Below are 24,358 nucleotides of genomic sequence, written 5' to 3'. Positions count from 1 at the left end.
CATTTTATTCATTCTTTCTTCTGCATTCTTAATTCTTCTTTTTATCTCATCAAATTCTTGTAATTGCCATTCTTTCACTGATTCCATATATTCTTTAAAAAAAGATACATCCATTGTCTTGCCTTTCTCTTCTTCATCCACTTCTTTCTGTTCTTCTTCTTCTTCTTCCTCTGGATTGACCATCTGTTGTTTCCTTGTTTTCTTTTTACCCTTTTCTTTCTTGTTGTCGTTATTGTCTGTGTTCTGCACCTGCTGCTGTGCTGCAGCTGTGGAGATCGACTCCGCAGCTGTTCCCCCCTCCCGTCAGTGTGTTTTTTTTCATGCGCGGTTGCGCACTTTTACTCGGCTCTGCGAGCCATTTTTGTAGTCCCGAGCCCGGGACTTCCACTGACCTGTGGGAGCGGGCTTCTCTCTCCGCGGCGGGCCTCTTCGGACAGGTAAGGCCTTCACCTTCTTCTTCCGATGTCTTTCCTTCTTCTTTTCTTCCCGTTGTTTTTGGTTTTTCTTTCTTCGCTGCCATTTTCTTCACACTTTTACTTTCACTTTGTTTTGGTTTTTAAGTTTGTGCCTTTGTTTTTTCTCTATCTTTTTTTTAACTTTTCTGGAGAGGGCTGGAGTTCCCCGACTGGCCACTGCTCCATCACGTGACTCCTCCCCAAGAAAACTTACCCTTGACGTCTCCCCTAAACTTCACCTTGTACAGATGTCCTCTGGTGTTTGCTACTCCCGCCCTGGGGAAAAAAAGCACTGGCTGACCACCTCTTAGATTATTCTAGACCTCTATTAACTCTCCCCTCATCCTTCTTTACGCCAAAGAGGAAAGTCCCAGTTCTGCTAACCTTGCCTCAGAAGACATATTTTCCAATCCAGGCAACATCCTGGTGAATCTCTTCTGCACCCTCTCCATTAGCTTCCACATCCTTCCTCAAATGAGGTGACTAGAACAGTACACAGTACTCAAAATGCGGACCTCCCACGGACACTCAACATCTCCTCGCGTGTCAGAAGGCGCAAAAGTGTGAAGCGGCCACCATTATGTCAACTTTCTATCGAGAGCGTCCTGGCCGGCTGCATCACTGAGTGGGGAATGGTTGCTGCAGAGAAATGGATCAGAGGTCAATCCAAGGTCTCCAGGAACAGTAGAGAGGATCACTGGGGTTTCTCTCCATCCCCCACCCCCCACCAACGTGATCTACTGGGATTGTTGTCTGAAGAGGGCGCGCACATCGCACAGCATCTCCCGTTGGGGAAGAGATCCAGGAGGATCAGAGCCAGCACCACCAGGCTGGGGATCAGCTTCTTCCCACAAGCAGGGAGAATGCTGAACGACCAAAGGAACTGCTCCCACTGACCCTCTCATATTCACGAAACATCATTTCTTTGATTTGAATCGATGAAATACTTGTCCTGCATCTGTATTGTCCGCTTATTAGGGCAGCGCTGCTCGAACCACTGGTGCGGACCCATGGGAAGCGAGGAGCAGGGACACAGCACTCCCGCGGGGTCTGACCACCCAGTAAATACCCATCAGCTCCACACAGGCCTCGAACGACCCTCAAGCCCAATATGTCAGTGCCACGGGGGGAGGGAGGACTGGAGCAAGGCGCCAGAAAATGGGGAGAAGGAGAAGACGACCCCACGGAGACGGTGACCCCGGTCTGCGGCCGAAAGACGGGGCTGCAGGAGTCTCGAGGCGAGGAACCCCCGGGAGGGGGGGGCGCTGGACCCTGCTGGTGGGGTGGGAGGAAGGGGGGGGGGGACTTGCGCCGGGCTGCGGATAGCTGGAGACTGCCTCGAAACCTGCTGAAGGGGACACCAGATATCGGAACCCGGGATGGGATGGGAGGGGGGGGGTGGTTGTCGGAGGTTCGGATCTGGAGCTCGGGGTCGCCGACGGTTTGGGCCGGTCTCTGGGCGGCCGCCGAACCGCTGGAGGCGAATCTACCAGGTGACTCTGGGGGGAGAGTCTCTAATGCTTCTCTCTTTCTCTGACTGTAAGAGGCCTTTAGGCCATTCCTGCCGAAGAGCTGCCTTAGAGCTGGCAAAAAAAAAAGGGAATTTCATGTAATATGTCCCTGTTTTATTGCAATGACAATAAACTGAACCTGGCTGCGTGAGGACTGTTTCGTCGGAGGGGGATAAACTTGACAACTGGGTATTTGGCGGGAACTGTTACAAGAATATTGCTACTTTCCTTCCCCATCCCATCTGATGGGCTGAATGGCCGCCCTTTGGCGGTGGATTACTCGGGGGGAGGGTTCTGAGATACAGAAGGGGTGGTGTTGAGGAGGGACACCCGTGGCTGGGCTGGGCTGGGCTGGGAGGGAGGGGGGGGGTCTTCACTCAGTGCCAGCGATCTCCGCGGCGCCACCACCAGCACCCTGCAGCCGGCTGCGTAAAAGCGCGCAGGGCGGCGGGGAGGAGAGGGGCATGGCTTTGGGCCGCTCCACGGGCAGCCTGCTGGACGAGCTGAGCTGCCCGCTGTGCCGCCAGCCGTACACCGAGCCAGTGGTGCTGGACTGCGGCCACGTCTTCTGCCGGGAGTGCATCAGCCGGTGGTGGGAGGCGGGGCGGGCGCGCCGCTGTCCCGAGTGCGGCGGGACCGTCCCGGGCGGGAGTCTCCAGCCGAGCCGGGCGCTGGACCGGTTGGTGCAGCAGATCGTGAGCGTCTCCCTCGGGCCCCGGCACTGCGGGGACCATCGCGGGGAGGAGCTGGAACTCTTCTGCGACACGGACAAGAAGTTCCTGTGCGTGATGTGCCTGGACCGGCGCGATGGCCGCAGCCACCGGGCGCACAACTTTATGCTGATCGGCGAGGCGGTGGAGATCCACAGGGTGAGGGAGGGGGCAAGGTCGCCTCGCTGGGCACCTGGGCTCTGTCCGCTCGCAGTGGCCACCCATGGCCCTGGCAGACCGAGGCCACTCACAGATTGGAGGAACAACATCCGACTGGCATTAATATCGACTTCTCTGGCTTTAGTTAAACCCACCCCTCTCTTCACGGCACCCCTTCCCCCTCCCCTTCTTCCCTTCCACTTCTTTCCCTTCCCCCTCCCTCTTCCCCTTTCCCCCTCTCCCCCCTTCTCTCCTTTCTCTAGACCAGTGGTTCTCAACGTTTTTCTTTCCACTCACATCCCACTTTAAGTAATCCCTGTGCCATCGGTGCTCTGCGATTAGTAAGGGATGTGGGTGGAAAGAAAAAGTTTGAAAACCAGTGTTTTAATCGTCACTCATTGACTCGTTATGTGCACCGTTTCATCGCTCCAAAGGAAATGGGCCAATGACAATTTTTTTGAAGCAAAATATTTCAGTTACAATTGGGTCTCGAGCAGTGATTCTCAACCTTCCCTTCCCATCCACATCCCACCTTAGGCAATCCCTTACTAGTCACAGAGCACTGATGGCAGAGAGATTACTTAAAGTGGGGTGTGAGTGGAAAGAAAAAGGTTGAGAACCAATGCTTTAGAAGGCCCATTCAAACTGCCATGTAAAATGGGGTTCACCGGGCAACTTGCCTGGATAGTGCCCCAGTTACATGGCAGTTAAAAAGGGTCTGACCCTGTCAACCCAGCCGGAATCCAACCGAGTACCTGACCTACCTCAGAGGTCATCAGGGAACCCAGTTAAACTTACCTGGGTCACGTCCACAGGCAAGTTGAAACTGAAAATGGCTAACCCGCTTATTCCGGTGACATCAGCGCTTGCATGCGTGTGTCACCAGGCATCCGAACATCCAGCAGTATATCCGGTGAGTGCGTGACGTGAATTGCGGGGGCGGAATCCCCATTAAATCACTGGGTTGGCGATTTAATGAGTGGATCCCACTGCAATTTAAAAAGTGCTTCCAGCACCTTTGCCCCAGTAATCACACCCAGGTCCCAAGAGGGCCACCCATTGGCTGCAGTTTAAAAGAGGCTACTTTCTCCTTTCACACAGAGATGATAAATTCTACCTCATCCCTCATCGCATCCAAATAACACCTTTTGCTGGTCTGGCCCACTGTTTGAATTTTAAATTTAAATTTAGTCGGTAACAGACTCTTCCAGCCCATGAGCCCGTGCTACCCAATTTACACCCCATTAACCTTCACCCCTCAGTATATTTCAGACAGTGGGAGGAAACCAGAGCCCCCAGGGAAAATGGAGAATGGACAAATGCCTTAAAGACAGTGCGGGATTCGATTGCTGGTCCTGATCCTGATCGCTGGTGCCGTAAAGGCATCGCACTATCCGTTACGCCAACCGTGGCACCCCATAATTCTGAGACTTTCTGATGTATCCTGCTACTGCCTTTGAAGAAGGGGTCAGGCCCAAAATGTTGCCAATATATCTTTGTCTCCTATGGATGCTGAAAAGACCAGCTAAGTTCCGGTGTGTTTACTACAACCACAGCGTCTGCAGCCTATCTGACAGACAAGGAGTCCCCAGCTCCCACCCCCCCCCCCCCCCCAGCTCACACTAGCTCCTTGTAGGCACAAAAGTCTCCAGACACCGTGGTTGAAGTAAAAACCAGAAAGCTGGAGAAACTCAGCAGATCAAACAGTATCCTTTATGGAGCAAAGCTAAAGATACAGAACTGATGTTTCGGGCTTGAGCCCTTCATCAAGGTGTGGAAAAATGTGGGGAGGTTCCCGCAACAAAATGGAGGGGAGGGGCAGGGAGAGCTGCACGGTCTTGATGGTTCCTGTTGGCCCACACCCCATTCTTCCTCTCTTTCCCATCCCTCTGCCTCCTTTCCTCCAGCTCTCCGCTCACAGAGCCATCTCCTCCTTCCCCCTGTTTGCTGGTGTGCCCCTCCCTCCCTCTTACCTCCTGCCTTGGGACCGGGCTCCTCCCCCGCCCCTCCCCCCCTGCCATTTTATTCAAGGGAATGTCTGCATTTTTTCACATGTTGAAGGTCATGCTGTGTTTCTCCGGCCTTGTGTTTTTAGGACAAGACCTCAAGTTACAGGCCCAGAAGACCCCAATACCCAGCAGCAATAAAAATTCACCAAGACAAGTGGTTACTTAAACAAAAGTTGCTTTTAATTTTATTTAAACATAAAAAGATCAAACTTTAGCTTATTTCTATTAACTTAAGCCCCTTCTAATTCTAAGCGTACGTGTATGTAATATGGATATGTTCAGGAAAGTTCTTTGATTCACAGTCCAATCTCAATACTCCAAGTTCACCAGTATCGGGAAATTCTTATACTGTGCACAGAATTTAACATTTATGAACTTTCACCAGGCTTTGGTGCTTAAAGGTAAATGGTTACCAATCAGGAAAGTTCTCGTTGGCTTCAGAGGGAGATTTATGGCAAGTTGGACACAAACTGATTCCCTCCGATTAGGCACTTCAGTGTCTTGCTGAAGAAACTTGCCCCTTCATGTGTTTTCCAAGTGATAACCTCTTCTTCCAGGTCACCACAGAGTTCCTCTTGTTTCCCTTATTTCAGGAGATGCACTCTAGCCAGCCCATTTCCTCTTGTAAGGACCACAGGGGTTTTGAACAGGCTGAACTCAGAACTCACAACCTGTCTTCAAAATGGGGTTTTCAACAAGCCTGCCAGCTTGCCACATTGCAGCCTCGAAAAGCTACTGTAGATCTCTCCCCCCCCCCCAAATGAGAACTCATTTCGGGGGCTCCAAACCCAATCTCTGAAAGATCTTATCAGCCTTTGAGTCTGGGCTTCGATCCATTTGTACCTGCTTCTGAAAATTTATTCCAAAGTAGTTCCATTGCTTTTGCAAAGGCACTCAGAGCCTTGATGTCTGGCTTTCAGCAAAGCTCTTGCATTTTAAATGAAATGTCTTTTATGAAGTGTTTGTTTGTGAAATGACCTACACTCTAAACCCCCACAATCTATCACTTTTAAAAACATTTATATATAATATAAAATAAAACCTGTAACACCTTGGTTCATTCCCATCACATACCCCGCTGTGATCTTACCACTATCATTCCAGGGCAAATTGAAGGTGACCCTCAACTCTTTGAAGCAGTGGAAGAGCGATTACCTGGAGTTTGAGGCAAAGCAACAGGAGAGGATCGCGAAGATTAAGGTAGTGTCCTGTTGGCCAGGCTGCAGGTTGGGAAGTGGGCAGTGAGGATCCAGTGCCAGTTTTCCAACGTTAGTGTGGGGAGTGACTCTGAGCATTTGTTCCTCCCCCAGGACCAGTCGAGTCAACTGCAGGACCACATTGCCTCTGAGTTTTCTAAACTGCGCAGCGCTCTGGATGGAGAGCAGGAAAAGCTCTTCAATTACCTCAGGGTGCAAGAGAAGGGCGTTCTTGCCAGGATGGAGATGAACCTTGGAGATATCCAGAATGCCCTGCTCCAAACAGAGGAGATGCTGGCCGAGGCCCAGAAGCAGCTCGAAAGCCATGATATCTACATGCTGGTGAAGGTCAGTCAAACCCTGCGCTGTGTTTAAACAGGCCTGACCCACCCGTATTTTGGCGGACCTCCCGGATTTGCGAACATCTGTGTAAATGTAACAGTGGAAATTATGGGCAGACCAAGAACCATAGAACATTGCAGCCCAGAAAGCAGGCCCTTCAGCCCTTCTATCCTGTACCAAATTATTATTCTGCCCAGTCTGACTGACCTGCACCCAGTCCATGTCCCTCCATAACCCTCCCATCCAAGGTTTACTTATACATTAAAAATGAACCCACATTCACCACCTCAGTAGGCAGCTCATTCCACGCTCCCACCACTCTCTGTGTGAAGAAGCTCCCCCTAAACATTTCCCCTTTCACCCTTAACCCATGTCCTCTGGTTTGTATCACACTACCCTCAGTGCGAAAAAAAACCTCTGTCAATCCCCCTCATAATTTTATCAAATCTCCCCTTATTCTTCTGCGCTCCAGGGAATAAAGTCCTAACTTGCTTAACCTTTCCCTGTAACTCAGATCCTGAAGTCCGGGCAACATCCTGGTAAATCTTCTCTGCACTCTTTCTATCTTATTGATATCTTTCCTGTAGTTCGGTGACCAAAACTGCATACAATTCTCCAAATTTGGCTTCACCAATGCCTTATACCACTTGGCCATAACATCCCAACTCCTCGACTCAATACTTTGATTTATGAAGGGTAATATGCCAAAAGCTCTCTTTACAATCTTGTCCACCTGTGACGCCACTTTCAGGGAAATGTCTGTGATCCCAGATCCCTCTGTTCTGCCATCCTCTTCAGTGCCCGACCATTTACCATGCATGCCTTTTCCTGGAGTGATTCTCAACCTTCCCTTCCAATCCACAGACCACCTTAAACAATCCCTTACTAATCACAGAGCACTTATGGCATAGGGATGACTTAAAGTGGTCTCTGAGTGAGAAGGGAAGGTTGAGAGAATCTCTGCTCCAGACCCAATTGTTACTGAAATATTTGGCTTGAGAAAAATGGCCATTGGACCATTTCTTTTGGAGCGATGAAACTGTGCACATAATGAGTCATTGAGGGATGATTGAAACAATGGTTGTTCCTCCAATTTGTGGTCTGGCAGCGCCTGAGACCTTGGATAGACATGTCAGCAAGGGAATGGGGCTGGGAATTGAAATGGGTGAGCCGCCAGGAGAACCCCACTATGGCGGCGGGAGGAGCCCAGACCCTTCGATGAAGAGGAGGCAACAGCGGGAGCACTGGGCCCCCCCCCCCCGCAGGTTCACGAGAGAAGCTCTGCTTCACCTGGACAGCCTCTGTTGGGGCCCCAAATGGTGGTGAGGGAGGAGGTGTGGGCAGAATTTGGAGCATCATTTGCCGCACAAGGGTAGGTGTCAGGCTGAATTCATCGTTAATATATCTTTACCTCCTCTGGGCGAGACTGGCTGAATTCCTCATGCGCTTCTCTGTGTTTTTGCTTCAAACACTGCTTTCCTTCCATGGTGAACGTATAGGAACTTCAGAGGGGTGGGAGTGGCTGGGCAACAGCTTTTCTCAAAAGGATTTTTTCCTGAATAAAATAGGGATTATGATATTATGATAGACAACTTCAAGCTGAATGCAAAGATAATTTCTGATTTGCTGTATCACGAAGGAAACCTTAAATTGACTTTTATTGAATTTAGTGTGTTTTAGCGCACCACAATGCAGACGCATTACGTTCGTTCGACCGACCTAAATATGTTTGTCGCTGACTTTCATTTGTGCTCAACACCTGATGCCCCTCATGTCAGTCCAACAGTAGTCGGCCAGCACTGATGGTTTCCAGTTGCCCTGATGCCGCTTTCCCATAGTAGCAGTGTCCCAGTGAAACCTTTCCCCACGTCCGTCGCTGACAGCACCGAGATCAGCAGGGATGACGTCCAAGTGCAAAGGCATAAAATGAATTTTCAACGGTGTGGTGCACTTCATGGGTTGTGCGTGAATTAAAAAAATGACAGGAGACCACATAAGTTTGGGGTGGTTCAAGTGGAGCTGAGTCCGAGAGAGGATTGGCTCTGACCTTATGAATGAGTGGCAGTCAGGCCAGAGTGGTGGGAGGGCTGCTCCAGTTTCCGATCGGACTGGTTCGACAGGCTGTGCCTCAAGAGTGTTTGGAAGGCGTTTCCGGTGGTGTTCAACTGCTGGATCCGAGCAGGGTCACCTGCAGCTCTGCATCTTCCAGATCACTACGTGGCATCCGGGAGTGCTTGCCACCTGCATCCTGCGCACATTCCTCCTCCTCGAGGCAAGGCTTCGCCCTTCTTCACACCACTAAATCCTGGTTTTGTTTCCTCTCCAGGACACTCCTTTGGATGACAAGAGGTATGACATTTTCTTCACCGAAACTTCGCCGTGCAATAATTAAGAGGCCAGTTGGAGGACCTGGCTTCAATGTGCTAATGTCGATTGCCTTGTATTCACCCCAGTGCTGAAGATAACTATCAACCAATGATAAAAGAAGGCAAAATGACTCTCGGAATGTTTCAAGGACCTATCCAATACAGAGTTTGGAAACAAGTTAAAGATGTTATAAGACCTGGTAAGGAAGTTCTTCTATATTCGTAAGATTACACCAGTGGTTTTCAACCTTCCTTTTTCCTACTCACATCCCACATTAAGTAATTCCTTACCAATCTCAGAGCACCTAAACCAGTGGTTCTCAACCTTTTTCTTTCCACTCACATCCACTTTAAGCAATCCCTCTGCCATCGGTGCTCTGTGATTAGGAAGGGATTGCCTAAGGTGGGATGTGGGTGGGAAGGGAAGGTTGAGAATCACTGCTCGAGACCCAATTGTAACTGAAATATTTTGCTTGAGAAAAATTGTAATTGGCCCATTTCCTTTGGAGCGATGAAACCGTGCACATAACGAGTCAATGAGGGATGATTAAAACAGTGGATTTCAAACTTTTTCTTCCCACCCACGTCGCACCTTAGGTGATCCCTTCCTGATCACAGAGCACTTGCGGCAGAGGGGTTACTTAAAGTGGGATGTGAGTGGAAAGAAAAAGGTTGAGAGCCGCCGGCCTATGGCATTCTATTACTGATGTTTCGGGTCTGAGCACTCCCTCAAGGCATAAACTGGCTTGAAAATTGTGGGGGTAAAAGCAAGGAGTAAAGCATGAAAGTCTGCAGACACTGTGGTGTTCCCCTTGAAATAAATCCCAGTTTTGCATTCACCTTTGTTCGATAAGAACTTTCCCTGCAAGTGTAAGACACAAACGTCTGCAGAAACGTTGGTTATGTACCTTTACCATAAAGTACACGGTTTGACCTGCTAAGTTTCTCCAGTATTGTGCTTTTGGAGCAGCCTGTCGAGCCTGCTCCGCCATTCAATGAGATCACGGCTGATCTGATGATCGGCTCATCTCCACTGACCTGCCTTTACCCCCATATCTCTTAATTCCCCTACTATGCAAAAAATCTATCCAATGGGAAGCGAATTCCACTGAATCACAAATCCCTGGGAAAAGTAGTTCCTCATCTCTGTCGTAAATCTGCAACCCTGAATCTTGAGGCTGGTTCTGGTCTCCCCCGCCAATGGAAACAACTGACCTACCTCTATTTTATCTATGCCTTTCATAATTTTGTGTTTCTATAAGAACCCCTCTCATCCTTCTAAATTACAGTGAGTACAGTCCCAGATGACCCAATCTCTCCTCATAGGCCAATCCCCTCATCTCTGGACTCAACCTGGTGAACCTCCCTCTGCACAGTGTAACCCGTCCTTCCCTCAGTTCCAGATTGATGGCTGCCTGACATGGGTCTCATAGACTGGTCTCTAAAGGCAGGGGTGGGGGATTCAGTCTGATCCAATTACCCCCCCCCGAGGGGTGGATAGAATGAGATATGATACAGTCATGTGAGACGTCATGGGTCTGGGACTGGGGCAACCTCGTCGCCATCACCTCGTCTGCAGAAGAAGCCGCAATGGACCTAGGAGGAGGTGGATGGGAGGGAGCAGGTTTCTCTGGTACCTCCTTCACCAGGAAAAACAACGTGCATTTCAGCAAAGAAAAATTCACGGGTGAGTGAATCCTGAATCTCCCTCCCCCACAGTACCGTGAGAGCACCTTCCCCACCAGGTTGCAGGGGGAAGCTCAGGCCAACCTTCTCATGGACGATTGGGGATGTGCAATGAATGACAGGGAGATCCAACAACCAAATTAAAAACATGAACCTGCCTCCTAAAGCAGGTCTCTGGAGGGGTTTGGTTCAGCCCAGGGCCTCGAGGGCCACAACCCATGCTCTTAAGATTTGGACAAAATAATAGGCAAAATAATAGTTCGGCACAGACTTGATGGGCCGAAGGGTCTGTTTCTGTGTGGGGCTGGGGTCTGGATCTGAGAGCAGAGCCGGAGATTAGGTCTGAGTAAGGTCAGGAACTTGATCTGAAAGGGAGCTACTCCCCAACTTACATCTGAGTTCTGTTCTGACCGAGCGGTCGCCTCTTGAAATGGTCACGTTGGAAATTCACTGTATCTTTTTTATCGTTCGTCCATGGGGAAGGGGGTGGTGGGATCAGTGTGGGGACTGTTGGCAGCTGTCAGGAGGGAGTGAGGCAGCCACAACTCCAGTCTTCCCATCAGTTCAACATTAATTCTGGGCATGGTTTGGGTGTATCACCCACACACACACACACACACACACACACACACACCTGTACAAAGTTGAGGATAGATTTAACATTAGGGAAAGTTTAAAGTTAAAATTATAGTTTAAGAGTTAGAAATACTGCCTGGTTCATTGTCCTATTACTGCTTGTTACCCACAGTTCATAACAAGGTTTTCTCTCTGATATCGGCGAGAAAATACAGAGGTTAAAGTGTCATGGATGGAAGGAACACTTTTTGATTTTTTATTTCTTTGTTTTAATTTCTCTCAGTCCCAGCTTATCTGACGCTGAATCCCAACACAGCCCACCCTCGTCTCCTGCTGTCCGACGATCTGACGCTTGTGTCGTACAGCAACGTAAAGCAGGACGTGCCCGACAACCCGGAGAGGTTTGATACCTGCGTGTGCGTCCTGGGTGCCGAGGCCTTCACATTCGGCAAGCACTACTGGGAGGTGCAGGTGGGCACCAAGACCGAGTGGGATGTGGGAGTGGTCAAGGAATCCATCAGCCGGAAAGGGCACACCACCGCCACGCCGGACGCCGGCTACTGGATTGTGTGGCTCCGCAATGGCAACGAATACAAAGCCACGACGGTGCCGAGGACCCGCCTGAGTGTCACTGTGAAGCCCAAGGCCATTGGCGTCTACCTGGACTATGAGAGCGGACAAGTGTCCTTTTACAATGTGGACGACATGACCCACCTGTACACGTTCACTGACATCTTCTTGGAGAGACTCTTCCCTTACTTCAGCCCAGGAATCAACGATGATGGACAGAACTCGGATCCAATGAAAATCTTCCCAGTTCAGTACCATGATGAATAAAAAAAACTTTCCGAAACCTTTCGCACCTCTTGTGACAGCCTTTCCATCTCCATCTCTTCCCCATTGCAGATATTCCCTCTGTTCCTTCCACCTCCCCCCCCAACTTCTCTGCAACTTAAAATGTACTTTTTTTTTAAATTTAAATTTATATGTAAAGCGGGATAACAGGCCATTTTGGCCTGCGCCGCCCATTTCACACCCCATTAACCTACACCCGATACATTTTGGAGGGTGGGAGGAAACCAGATCGCCCTGGGGAAAACATGATACAGAGATGGGGAGAACGTACAAACTCCTTATAGACAGCGGGGGATTTGAACCCCGGTCCCAATCGCTGGCGCTGTAATGGCGTGGCGCTGACTGGGCTGCCCACTTATTTCAATCTCCAAAATATGTTTACCAAGCATCAAAACCAACTTCATTCACATTATCCAGATGTACATTGGGCTCCATTATTTTAACAGAGAAACCAACGCTCACAAATGATCACGTACACCATGACACACCCCCCCCCCCACCCCACTCCCTGGACACCTTGGCACCTTTGCTGACAGTATCATCGGCGTCTCACCGTTCATACTTGCGGACAAATTTTCCAGTGGACCCTCTTCATGTATCCTGCGGGCTGGATAGTATGTGTCCTCCCTGATTCTCAAAGCCTTCTTTAAGCACCCCTCCCTGTACCAGACAGAGGCTCAGCTCTAATCCCCGTGATATACCTGAGGTCACAGGCCTACCAGAAAAACCGCCCTCTTACCACCAATCTCACTGGCTTCATTCAAAATGCTCCACAATTATGAATTTGCTTCCTGAATGTTTTTGGGTGCATTTTACAGATTTTGGACTGCTAATCAAGAATGTCGCCATAAAATGTTCCTATCACGTACCTTTTTTTTGGATATAACCTATTTTTGTGATTTCCTATCGTATTTTAAGCCTACTTCAAGCGCGCGAGACCATGACGTGCAACGTGTTGTTGAAAATTCATGTTCTGCATTCTCCCTTGGACATCTTCCCCACTGATCTCAGGGTGGCCGGTGTCAGGCGCGGTGAAAGATTTCACCGGGACGTTGTGACCGTGGGAAAATGATATCGGGGGCCGACCGGAATCCATTGACTACTGTTGGAGACTGACACGAGAGGCATCAGATGCCGAGTACGAATGAAAATCAGCGGAAAAACATTTTTAGGTCGGTTGAACTAACACAATGTGTCAGTATTGTGATGTGATTAAACATGCTAAATTCAATAAAATTTAATTGAATGTTTCTCCAACTTCCTACATGATACAGCAAATCTGAAATTATCTTTGCGTTCGGCTTGAAATGATCTATCATAATCTCCAATTTGTTGTCAGGGAGCAATCCTTTTGGAAAAAAATGTCCAGTGAAACTAGGGTTTCAAGTGGATCCCATCTAGGCTGTTGGTTTTATGAGTCAGGAGTTTTAACAATTGTGTTACTCAATGATGCCGCTCTCAAAGGATATTTCATTTATTTATTGATTGGTATTAAATTTAAATTTAGACGTACAGCTCGGTAACAGGCCACTTCGGCCCATGAGTCCGTGCCGTCCAATTGATACCCCATTTACCTGCACCCCCAGTAGGTTTCAAATGGGTGGAGGAAACCAGAAACCCTTTCCCCCCCATCCCGGGGAAAACCCGCACAGTCACCGTGTGACCGTACAAACTCCTTACAGACAGCATGGGATTCGAACCCCTGTCCCGATCGCTGGCGCCGTAAAGGCATGGGGCCAATTGTGCCAATGAAGGTGCTGCTGCCAATGCAGCCATGAGGTGTCTGTGCCCATGATGCAATGGGTAGAGTTGCCACCTCCAGTGACTTGGGTTCAACCCCAAACTCCCTTTGCCTATTCTCCACATGCTCCGGTTTCCTCCCAATCACCAGGGATGTGAAGGTCGCTGCGTTAGTTGGGATGCTGCAAATTGTCCCTCTTGTGTAGGCGAGTGACAGACTCTGGGGTGGGGTGGGGGGGGGAAACAAAGATAAATGGGAAATGGACCCAGATGGGCTGCTGGTGACTGGCTCGCGGGAACCAGGAATCGGAATTGGGATTCGAGAGGGCACTGAGGGCAAGAAGGCCCTCAGGCGCCGAAGGCTTCTCAGTCATGTCAGAGATTTGGATCTGGAGTTTGAATGGACTGATGGACCAAATAAGAGTCTGTACGGCTGTGGGGGCTGCAGGGGCAAATCAACGGACACTCAGCGTCTCTGAAGGGACTCTCTTTTGCTTTTCCTTTTCTTACTATAAGGGATTCCGGGCAATGCTCCTGGCAACTCTTTGTCCACCTTACAGTGGGCTGAAGGAATGTAATATTACATTGTCAGTTTTATTACATGAAAATAAGAGAATCTTCATCTTATCAGAATTTATCGTCATGAAATTCAATGTTTTGCACCAGTATCATAGTGTAAACATTCACATTATAACCACATTACTATAAAAAAAATTAAAATAATAATACATGAAAAGTAAGGCCGTGTCTTTGGTTCATTGATTATTCAGGAATCTGATGGCGGAGGGGAAGAAGCTGTCCTTGTGCTGCTGAGTGCTTGGCTTCAGGCTCCTGGTCCTTTTCCCCGATAGTAGCAGAGTGAAGAGGGCCTGGCCTGGTGGGGGGGGGGGGTCTTGGAGGATAGAGGCTGCTTTTTTAAGACACCACCTCGTTTCAATGTCCTCGATGGAGTGAAGTCTGGTGCCTGTGATGCCGCAGGCTGAGATAACAAATTTACTCTTGTCCTGAGAGTTGGCGTCTCCATACCGGGCATTGATGCAACTGGCCAAAGTGGTCCCCGCGGTACACCTGTAGAAGGTTACGAGAGTCTTCGGTGATGAACTGAATCTCCTCAGACACCTCACAAAGTACAGCCGCTGGCGATCCTTCTTCATGATTGCATCAACATGGAAGCTTCAGGACAGATCCTTGGAGATGTTGACACCCAGGAATTTGAAGTCCTTGACCCTCTCCACTACTGAGCCCTCGATGAGGACTGGGTCCTGTTCCCCTGACTTCCTCCTGAAGTCCACAATCATCTCCTTGGTTTTGCTGACATTGAGGTGGTTGTCATTACACCATTCAACGAGCTGATCTATTCCCCTCCTGTACACTTCCTCATTGCCGTTTGTGATTCTGCCGACAGCTGGGGTGTCATTGGCAACTTTGTAGATGGCGTTGGAATTGTGCCTGGCCCCACAGTCATGGGTGTATAATGAGTAGAGCAGTGGGCTAAGCACACATCCTCGGGATGTACTTGTGTTGATAATCAGTTGAGGAGGTGACGTTTTCAATTCGTACTGACTGAATAATTTAAGATTAATGGTTGATGGATGGTATAGACTCGATGGGCTGATTGGCCTTTTCTTATGGTGTTTCACTCTAATCCTAGGGCTCCATAACCCTCCTATAAATTAAAATCTATCTCTATATTGAATATATTCAATCATTAGGTATTAACATTGAAATGGAAGCTGGTGATGAGCGGTGTTCAGTACTGGGTCCATTATTGTTTGTCATATACATTAATGGTCTGGATGATAGGGTGGGAAATTGGATTAGTAAGTATGTGGACGATACGAAGATAGATAGAGCTGTGGACAGTGAAGAAGGGTTTCAAAGCTTGCAGAGGGATTTAAGCCAGTTAGAAGAGTGGGCTGAAAGATGGCAGATGGAGTTTAATGCAGATAAGTGTGAGGTGTTACATTTGGGTAGGGCTAATCAAAATAGGACCTACATGGTGAATGGTGGGATATTGAAGTGTGCAGTAGAACAGAGGGATCGAAGAATAATGGTACATCGTTCCCTGAAGGTGAAGTCTCATGTAGATAGGGGGGGTGAATAAAGTTTATGGTATGTCGGCCTTTATAAACCAGAGCATCGAGTCTAGGAGCTGGGATGTGATGTTAAAATTGTACAAGGCATTGGTGAGGCCACATTTGGAATATTGTGTGCAGTTTTGGTACCAAGGTATAGGAAAGATATCAAAAAATTGGAGAGAGAGCGGAGATTTACCAGAATGTTGTGGGGTTTACAGGGTCTAAGTTATGGGGAAAGGTTAAAAAAAAGTTAGGTCTTTATTCTTTGGAGCGTAGAAAGTTGAGAGGGGATTTGATTGAGGGTATTTAAAATTATTAGGGGTACAGATAGAGTGGATGTGGAGAGGCTTTTTCCTTTAAGAAAGGGGGAGATATAAATGAGCTGAGAGTTGGGAGGCAAAATAGAGGAAAAATTAGGGGGTCTTCTTTACTCAGAGATCGGTGGGTGGGTGGAATGAGCTTCTGGATGAGTGGCAGAGGCAGGCTCGACATTAGCATTTAAGGAGAAGTTGGACAGGAAAGGAATGGAGGGTTACAGGTTGAGTGTAGGTCAGTGGGGTTGGGTGGGGGTAAATGTTCGGCATGGACAAGAAGGACCAAGTTGACCTGTTCCTGTGCTGTAATTATTGTATGGTTACATGAGAAGGAGAAATTAATGATTGGTAATGCAAATAACTATTTTTTATCAGTCTTCAGAGTAGAAGATGTGGATAATGTGTCAAAGATCGATGGGAGGTGAGAAGCTCAATACAATCCTTAACGCTAACGGGTTGGCCCTGGGCAAGGTAGTGGGCTCAAGACTTATGGAAGGCGTCCCAGGAAACTGTATTGCAACACGTTGTGCAAAGGGGCCTGGGAGTACTTGTTCATGAATCACCAAATGGTGACCCTGAAGATTCAGGGGAGCAGATTGAAGATGTAAAAAGGAGCAACTGCTTCTCTCAGACAGCAGTGGAACAGAGGTCGTGAAGGTTAGTGGAGCAGACAGACAGATGGAGCCATCAACAGCCTGATGAGCCACGATGATATTGACTGGACAAGCAGGCTGAAAGGCCAGCAGGCCCAATCCTGATCCCGTTTCTTGTGCGTTTATGTAATTCTCAAAACCGATTTTGCTCGCCGATTGTCATATGATTTGGATGGGAACTTAAATAATATTTATATTCAGCGTCCCATTAAAGGTTGGTCCTTGTGGGTTTGATAAGATCAAAGAAAACATAAAGGTTTGGAGGGGTTCTGGACGGTGAAGCAGATTTTCAAAGCCTGCACAGGGATCTGGAACGGCTGGAAAAATGGCTGATGGAACTTAATGTGGACAAATTACATTTTGGGAGGACAAACCAAGAAAGGACGTACGCAGTGAATGGTCGGGCATTTTTTTTTTTTTTGTATATAATTTTTTTTATTTTTCACACCATAAATCACAATAGCCATGATATACACTTTTTCTTTTCCACACATTTACAGTGATTTTTTCTCCCCCCCCCCCCCTCCTCCCAAGCCACCCCCCACCCCCCCCCCTCTGTGAATGGTCGGGCATTGAGGGAGTGTGGATCTGGGAATACATTCCCTGAAAGTGGTGTCACAGGTGGACAGGGTTGGAAAGAGAGCTTTTGTCATCTTGGCCTTCATAAATCAAAGTATTGAGTCCAGGAGTTGGGATGTTATATTAAATTTGTACAAGACATTGGTGAGGCCAAATTTGGAGGATTGTGTGCAGTTTTGGTCACCGAACTACAGGAAAGAAATCAATGAGATTGAAAGAGAGGAGAGAAGATTTACTAGGATGTTGCCTGGACTTCAGGAACTGAGTTACAGGGAAAGGTTTCCCTGGAAATGAATGGAGGTTGGGGTGGGGGGTGTAGATTTGATTGAGGGATTTTAAATTATGAGGGGGGATTGGCAGAGTAAATTTGGTTAGCTTTTTCCGGTCCTAATCGCTGGCATTGACTGCTACGTCCACCGTGGTGGGCAAGATGATTAGGGCTTTGGCAGAGATATCGGAGGGTCACGGAAAATATCACAGGATTCAGGCAAACACATAACTGAAGCAAGAATTTAACAATTGTTGCCAAATGTTTATTTTTGTAGATTAAAATACCGTGACCTTGTGCAAATGGACACTTGGTTGTCACCACAGTGTTCTCAAGCTTAAGGTTCAAGTAACAATGTGTCCTCTTCCATACTGAAGTCATGGGAACAAAGTTTCATTCACATGGTGAAGATAATTAATGTGCTCTTAGCAAGGAGCAGATTGTTCTTTTGAGTTTAATATTCTCAGAACGTAGTGGAATAAAGACATGATGAACAAGAGAAATGAAATGTAATTTAATTGCAATGAATAACCATATAACAATTACAGCATGGAAACAGGTCATCTCATCCTTTCTAGTCTGCACCAAACTAATTACTCTCCTCTACTCCCACCTACCTGCTCCTTGCCCATAACCCTCCCATCCATACACCTATCTCTTCTTCTTTGGCTTGGCTTCGTGGATGAAGATTTATGGAGGGGTAATGTCCTCGTCAGCTGCAGGCTCGTTTGTGGCTGACAAGTCCGATACGGGACAGGCAGACACGGTTGCAGTGGTTGCAAGGGAAAATTGGTTGGTTGGGGTTGGGTGTTGGGTTTTTTCCTCCTTTGTCTTTTGTCAGTGAGGTGGGCTCTGCGGTCTTCTTCAAAGGAGGTTGCTGCCCACCGAACTGTGAGGCGCCAAGATGCACGGTTTGAGGCGATATCAGCCCACTGGCGGTGGTCAATGTGGCAGGCACCAAGAGATTTCTTTAGGCAGTCCTATCTAATTTTTCCTTAAATGACAAAATGGACCCTGCCGCCACTACTTCTCCCAGAAACTCATTCCACATGGCCACCGCTCTCCAAGTGAAAAAGGTCCCCCTCGTGTGACTTCTAAGCTTTTGCCCCTTAACTCACTACCTCTTGTTTCAATCTCTCCTACCCTCAAGGGAAAAAGCCCATCCACATTAACCCTCATAATCTTAAATACCTCGATCAAATCCCCCCCTCAACCTACTACGCTCCAAGGGATAAAGACCGAATCTGTTCAGTCTTTGTAATCTAGATTCTGAAACCCAGGTAACATTTCCGTAAATTTTCTCTGCACCCTCTCCCCCTTGTTGATATCCTTCCGATAATTCGGCAACCAGAACTGCACACAATATTCCAAATTTGGCCTCACCAACGCCTTGAACAGTCTCAACATCACCTCCCAACTCCTGCATTCTATGCTTTGATTTATAAAGGCCAGTGTACCAAAAGCCTTCTTCACCACCCTATCCCCATGAGGTTCTACCTTCAGGGAACGATGACCCGTTATTCCTCGATCTTTTTGCCCCACTGCGTTCCTCAGTGACCACCCATTTACTACGCGTATCCAGTTTTAATTTATTCCTTCCAAAATGAAGCACCTCACACTTCTCAGCATCTGCCAACTTTCTTTATACCAACCAAGTTTCCAATATCACAAGATCACAAAAGGAACAGAAGCAGGCCATTTGGCCTATCGAGTCTGCTCCGTGAAACCTCCCTGAGCTAAACTGTTCTCAAGGACTCAAGGACCCACCACTGGCTGAATGTCCTTGCTTTTGGCAGCAGTGGGATCACCCAGCAGCTTCACAAGCCATGACAGGGGGGATGTAACAACTATTCGGCAAGGCGCTGGTGACCTCAAGCTTTAACATTGACAACGTGGTTGACAGTAGGCAACATAATTTGCATCATGTTGAGAATATAAGTCTTAAAGTAGAAAAGAACATTGAAAAGCAGGGAACATTCCATCCCATGTGTTGGTGATGCAACAAGGTCACAGCTGATTGTGAAGAACATCAACAACTCCATATTTGGCAAAACCAGTGAAAGGCTGTTAACCATTGGATAAGGGTCATGACCCAGTATAATAAATCCTAAGTAACATTGAACCATAGAACACAACAGCACAGAAACAGGCCCTTTGGCCCTTCCAGTCTATGCCAATTTATTATTCTGCTTTGTCCCACTGACCTGCACACAGTCCTTAACCCTCCACACGCCTCCCATCCATGGTCCTGTCCAAATTATTCTTAAAAGTAAAAACTGAGCCCACATTCACCACTTCAGCAGGGAGCTCATTCCACACCCCCACCACTCTCTGTGTAAAGAAGTTCCCCCCAAAACATTTCCCCCTTCACCCTTAACTCATGACCTCTGGTTTGTACCTCACCGACCCTCAGTGGAAAAAGCCTATTTACATTTACTCTGTCTAACCTGTTTAACCTTTCCCTGTAACTCGGTTCCTTGAGTCCCAGCCACAACCGAGTAAATCTTCTCTGCTCTCTTTCTATCTTATTGATAGCTTTCCTGTAGTTCGGTGACCAAAACTGCATACAATCCTCCAAATTTGGCTTCACCAATGTCTTATACAAATTGGCTATAACATCCCAACTCCTGTACTTAATACTTTGATTTATGACGGTCAATATGCCAAAAGCTCTCTTTACAACCCTGTGTGCCTGTGATGCCACTTTCAGGGAATTATGTTTCTGTATTCCCAGATCCCTCTCTTCTCCTGCACTCTTCAGTGCCCGACCATTTACCTTATATGTCCTTTCTTGATTTGTCCTTCCAAAAGGCAACACCTCACACTTGTCTGCATTGTCTCCATCTGTCATTTTTCACCCCATTTTTCCGGCTGGTCCAGATCCATCTGCAAGCTTTGAAAATCTTCCTCGCTGTCCGCAAAGCCTCCAATCTTAGTGTCATCTACAAACTTGCTGATCCAATTCACCACCTTATCATCCAGATCATTGATGTAGACAACAAACAACAATGGTCCCAGCACCGATCCCTGAGGCACCACCACTAGTCACAGGCCTCCAGTCTGAGATCCAATCATCCACCACCTCTGTCTTCTCCCATTCAGTCAATTTCAAATCCAGTTTACAACTGGATTCCTAGTGTCTGAACCTTTTGAACTAACCTACCATGTCAAAGTCCATGTGGACAACATCCACCTCCTTTCCTTCATCAACTTTCCTGGGAGCTCTTAAGAATAATATATGAAGAAGTCTTTTCAGATGTTCTGGTAAAAACTGGAAGTTTGTCTGCATAAATTCGCAACTTGTGAGCTAGGCAGCAGAGTCCCTTGTGGTGACATTAGCCTCTTGCTGGGTCGGAGTTCTCATGCTTTGCAAAGTAACAATAGAGTGCTTGGTTGATGTATTTGTGTTCATTTGTCAAGTATTCGGAGGTTCCACTTTAACACCAACGATTTCACTTTCCATTGATTTCAACTTAACCGGAAGTTAAACGGGCTGCAGTTTACCCTGGACTACATTTTTTTCCAAAACATTGTCTTCCTGGAAAAAAAAGTGGCCACCATGATAGACAACCTCAAGCTGGGCACAAAGATAATTTCATATTTGCTGTATCTCGTAGGACATTGGAGAAACATTAAATGAACTTTTATTGAATTGAATACCCACCACAAATGTAACATAATGTATCTCAGCTGTTGGGAGATTAATGAGACATTTCTGCCCTATTGAACCTTCCTGAAGACAATAAATGCTATTGTCACATACACTCACTGTGCTATTGCCTGAAGAACATGTGCATCAACATGCAGTCATTGTATAATCAATGTAATGCACAGCATCTGCATATGTGAGCTGCTTTTATAGCCTGTCTATATCTATCCTGACTAAGCATGCTCAGGCCTAAGACAACACTTGCACAGCATCTGCACCAAGTGTGTGCCCAGACAATGCTTGGACTGACCAAAACAGCTTGCTTTGTGGGCAATATACTAGTGGACTTTAAAAATGACAGGAAGTCACGATAATAGATTACATCTCAAAATGGTGTGTGATAGGAATATTTTCGCGATTAACAACCTAAAATCCATAAAATACACCCAAAAGTGTTGAAGGAGGAGAATAGTCGAATTTTGTGGACCAATTTTAAGGGTAGAATTTAGGGGGTGGACTGTTACTTTGGACCATGGTAAGTACCTGTGTTGTTCGAGGAGCCAGGATCTCGGGCAGCTGGAGCCTAACAAGAGTCTGCGGTCGGGGCATCGGGAGCTCGGATGCGTGGGTAGGTGGCCAGGGCCTAGACAAGAGTCAACAGTCAGGGCGTTGGGAACTCAGAGGGGTCAGTGGCCGAGGCCTTTACACAGTATCAACAGGAAACATATATTGTATTAGACACATATATACAGTATCTGCTTCCTTCCACAAAATGGGGGATTGTCCCCAATGCACAGACGGAGACATGAGACCCTCTGGATGGTAACCCAAACCCATTCCACCAATCTGATTGGGCGCTAACTCCCTTAAGCCACTGACACAGGGAACCATGTGATTTGCCTCATGGAGGGGGCCTCCAGAGAGCCAAGGGGATCTAAACCCTCCGCCACCACCCCTTTGGTCCAATGACAAGTTGCCACAATTCAACCCCCTCCAACTTGATCTAAGGATCAAGGGCAGTTTTACCTTTGCCTCAGCTCTGCTTTCTTGCCTTGTCCCCATAACCCTCCATGCCCCATGGATCGGCCTATCTCCCACTTAAAAGACGTTCCTCCTCAGATCCATTTTAAATGGGTCACGGTCCCTGATTTTGTATGGGGAAGCTGCCTCTTGTCAACCACTCTGTCAGCAATCTCCAGACTTCGGTAAGATCGAACGTTATCATGCAAACTGACTCAACCTTTTCCAGTTCAGGCAGTTCCTTTATTGCAAGACTCAACCAAGGGAACCCTCGCTAAAGTGCCTCAGATCCCAGTGATACCTTCCTAAAATGTCAGAATCAGAACTTATTGTCATGAACATGTCAGAAAAGTTGTTGTTCTGTAGCAGTGTCATTTGTAAAAGCCACCTTACAAAAGTAAATAAAAGGAGTGGAATGTCAAAGTCAGGCGGTGCCTTTGGTTCACCGATCATTCAGGAATCTGATGGCGGAGGTGAAGAAGCTGTCCTTGTGCCGCTGAGTGCTCGTCTTCAGGTTCCTGGACCTCCTTCCTGATGGTGGTAAGAGGGTCCTTGAGGATAGAGGCTGCCCTCTTAAGACACCGCCTTAAGATGTCCTTGATGGAGTGAGGACTGGTACCCGTGATGTCGCAGGTTGGGTCAACAACCCTCTAGAGTTGCTTCTTGTTCTGAGAGTTGGCGCCCGATCTGACCAGCCAGAATGCTTTCCCCGCTACATCTGTAGATGTTTATGAGAGTCTTCGGTGACACCTCACAAAGTTTGAAACATACAGGAGGGGGTGGTGTAATTTAAGGGGGTGTAAATTGGGCAGCACGGATGCGTGGCCCGAGGTGGCCTGTTACCATGCTGTAGGTCTAAATCAAAATCAATAGCCTTTCTTATGATTACATCGACATGGAGGCCCCAGGACAGATCCTCGCAGAATTTGAACACCCAGGAATTTGAAGTTCTTTCTTTTTTCAAGAATATTATTTACATTGAAATTTCACATCCAAAAATACAGAGTAAATTCAAAAAGATACATTACACTTAAATCATATCATTTTAAGATTCAAGATTCATTTTCTTATCACAGTAATAAAACAGTGTCGTATGACATGAAATTTCTTTTTCCCTGCTGCAAGGCAGACGGATTTGCTACCGGCAGGAATTACATGAAGCGCCTCTTACAGTCAGAGAGAGAGAAGCAAAACAGAGTCTCTCCCCCTCTGAGTCACCGAGTGTCCGTAGATTTGCCTCCAGCACTCCCGCAATCTCACAGAGTCTCCAGATCCGAACCTCTGCCACATTCAGGAACCCTTCAGCACCCTCGGCACCCCTCCCCCCCCCCCCCCCCCACCGCATCCCGGTTCCGCTACCTGGTGACCCTCTGGCCAGTTTTGAGCCAGTCTCCGTCAGCCTGGCATGAGTCCCCTCCCTCCAACAGCAGTCTCCAGCAGCCCCTGGCCTCCGTGGGTCCCCCGTCTCGAGTCGCCAGTAGCCCTGCCACATCCACTGGTCCTTTATCCAAGGGTCCCCGCATTTTAATCAAACAGATTATATTTTATTGATATTTCATTATAAAAAAGGAAAATCTAAACCCACAACCAAGAAAGAAGCTGTTTGGCCAAAGAAAATAGAATTCTTATCAGACTGATAAATTACCTCATTAGTTGATATTTTACCTTCATAACAGATCAAAAATTATAAAAGTAATTCAAAAAGAGTCCCCGCAGTGTTTGAACATTCAAATCAGAAATTGACCATCTAATCTTCTCTAAGTTTAAACACGACGTCCCGTAGCCATTGAGCGTGAGTAGGTGGGGTAACATCCCTCCTTCTGAGCAACACCGCCCGCCAAGACATAACAGAAATTAAAGCTAATGCATGTAAATCAGATGTCGTTAACATTATGCCACTCTCTCCAACAATACCAAATAAGGCAGTTAAAGGATTTGGTTTAAAATTAACTTTAAAAAGTGCAGAGAAAGTTTGAAATATTTCAATCCAATATTTCTCAAGACTGGCAGGACTAGAACATGTGAATTAATGAAGCATCTCCCTTGCTGCATTTATCACAATGAGGAGATACAGCTGCATAAAAATGAGATCGTCTGACTTTGGACATGTGAGCCCTAAGGACGACTTTAAATTGAAGGAGAGAGTGGCGGGCACATAAAGAAGAGGTATTAACGGAGACTCTCCAAGAGGT

General features: G+C 47.4%; 1 protein-coding gene across 1 annotated transcript; it reads left to right on the top strand.

Moving 5' to 3' along the window:
* The first annotated feature begins 2,430 nt into the window (after nucleotides 1-2,430).
* Nucleotides 2,431-11,863, top strand: LOC138753018 (zinc-binding protein A33-like). The gene is made up of 9 exons (XM_069915612.1): nucleotides 2,431-2,835; nucleotides 3,524-3,748; nucleotides 4,170-4,274; nucleotides 5,402-5,581; nucleotides 5,883-6,044; nucleotides 6,155-6,388; nucleotides 8,709-8,731; nucleotides 8,836-8,948; nucleotides 11,294-11,863. The coding sequence occupies exons 1-9, from the start codon at nucleotides 2,431-2,433 to the stop codon at nucleotides 11,845-11,847; spliced, it is 2,001 nt and encodes a 666-aa protein (XP_069771713.1). The 3' UTR covers nucleotides 11,848-11,863.
* The last annotated feature ends 12,495 nt before the right edge of the window (nucleotides 11,864-24,358 follow it).

Source organism: Narcine bancroftii, chromosome 2 (assembly GCF_036971445.1).
Source record: "Narcine bancroftii isolate sNarBan1 chromosome 2, sNarBan1.hap1, whole genome shotgun sequence".
NCBI lineage: Eukaryota > Metazoa > Chordata > Chondrichthyes > Torpediniformes > Narcinidae > Narcine > Narcine bancroftii.
The sequence above is the reverse complement of the archived record's forward strand: the minus strand, read 5'-3'. Positions and strand labels throughout refer to the sequence as shown.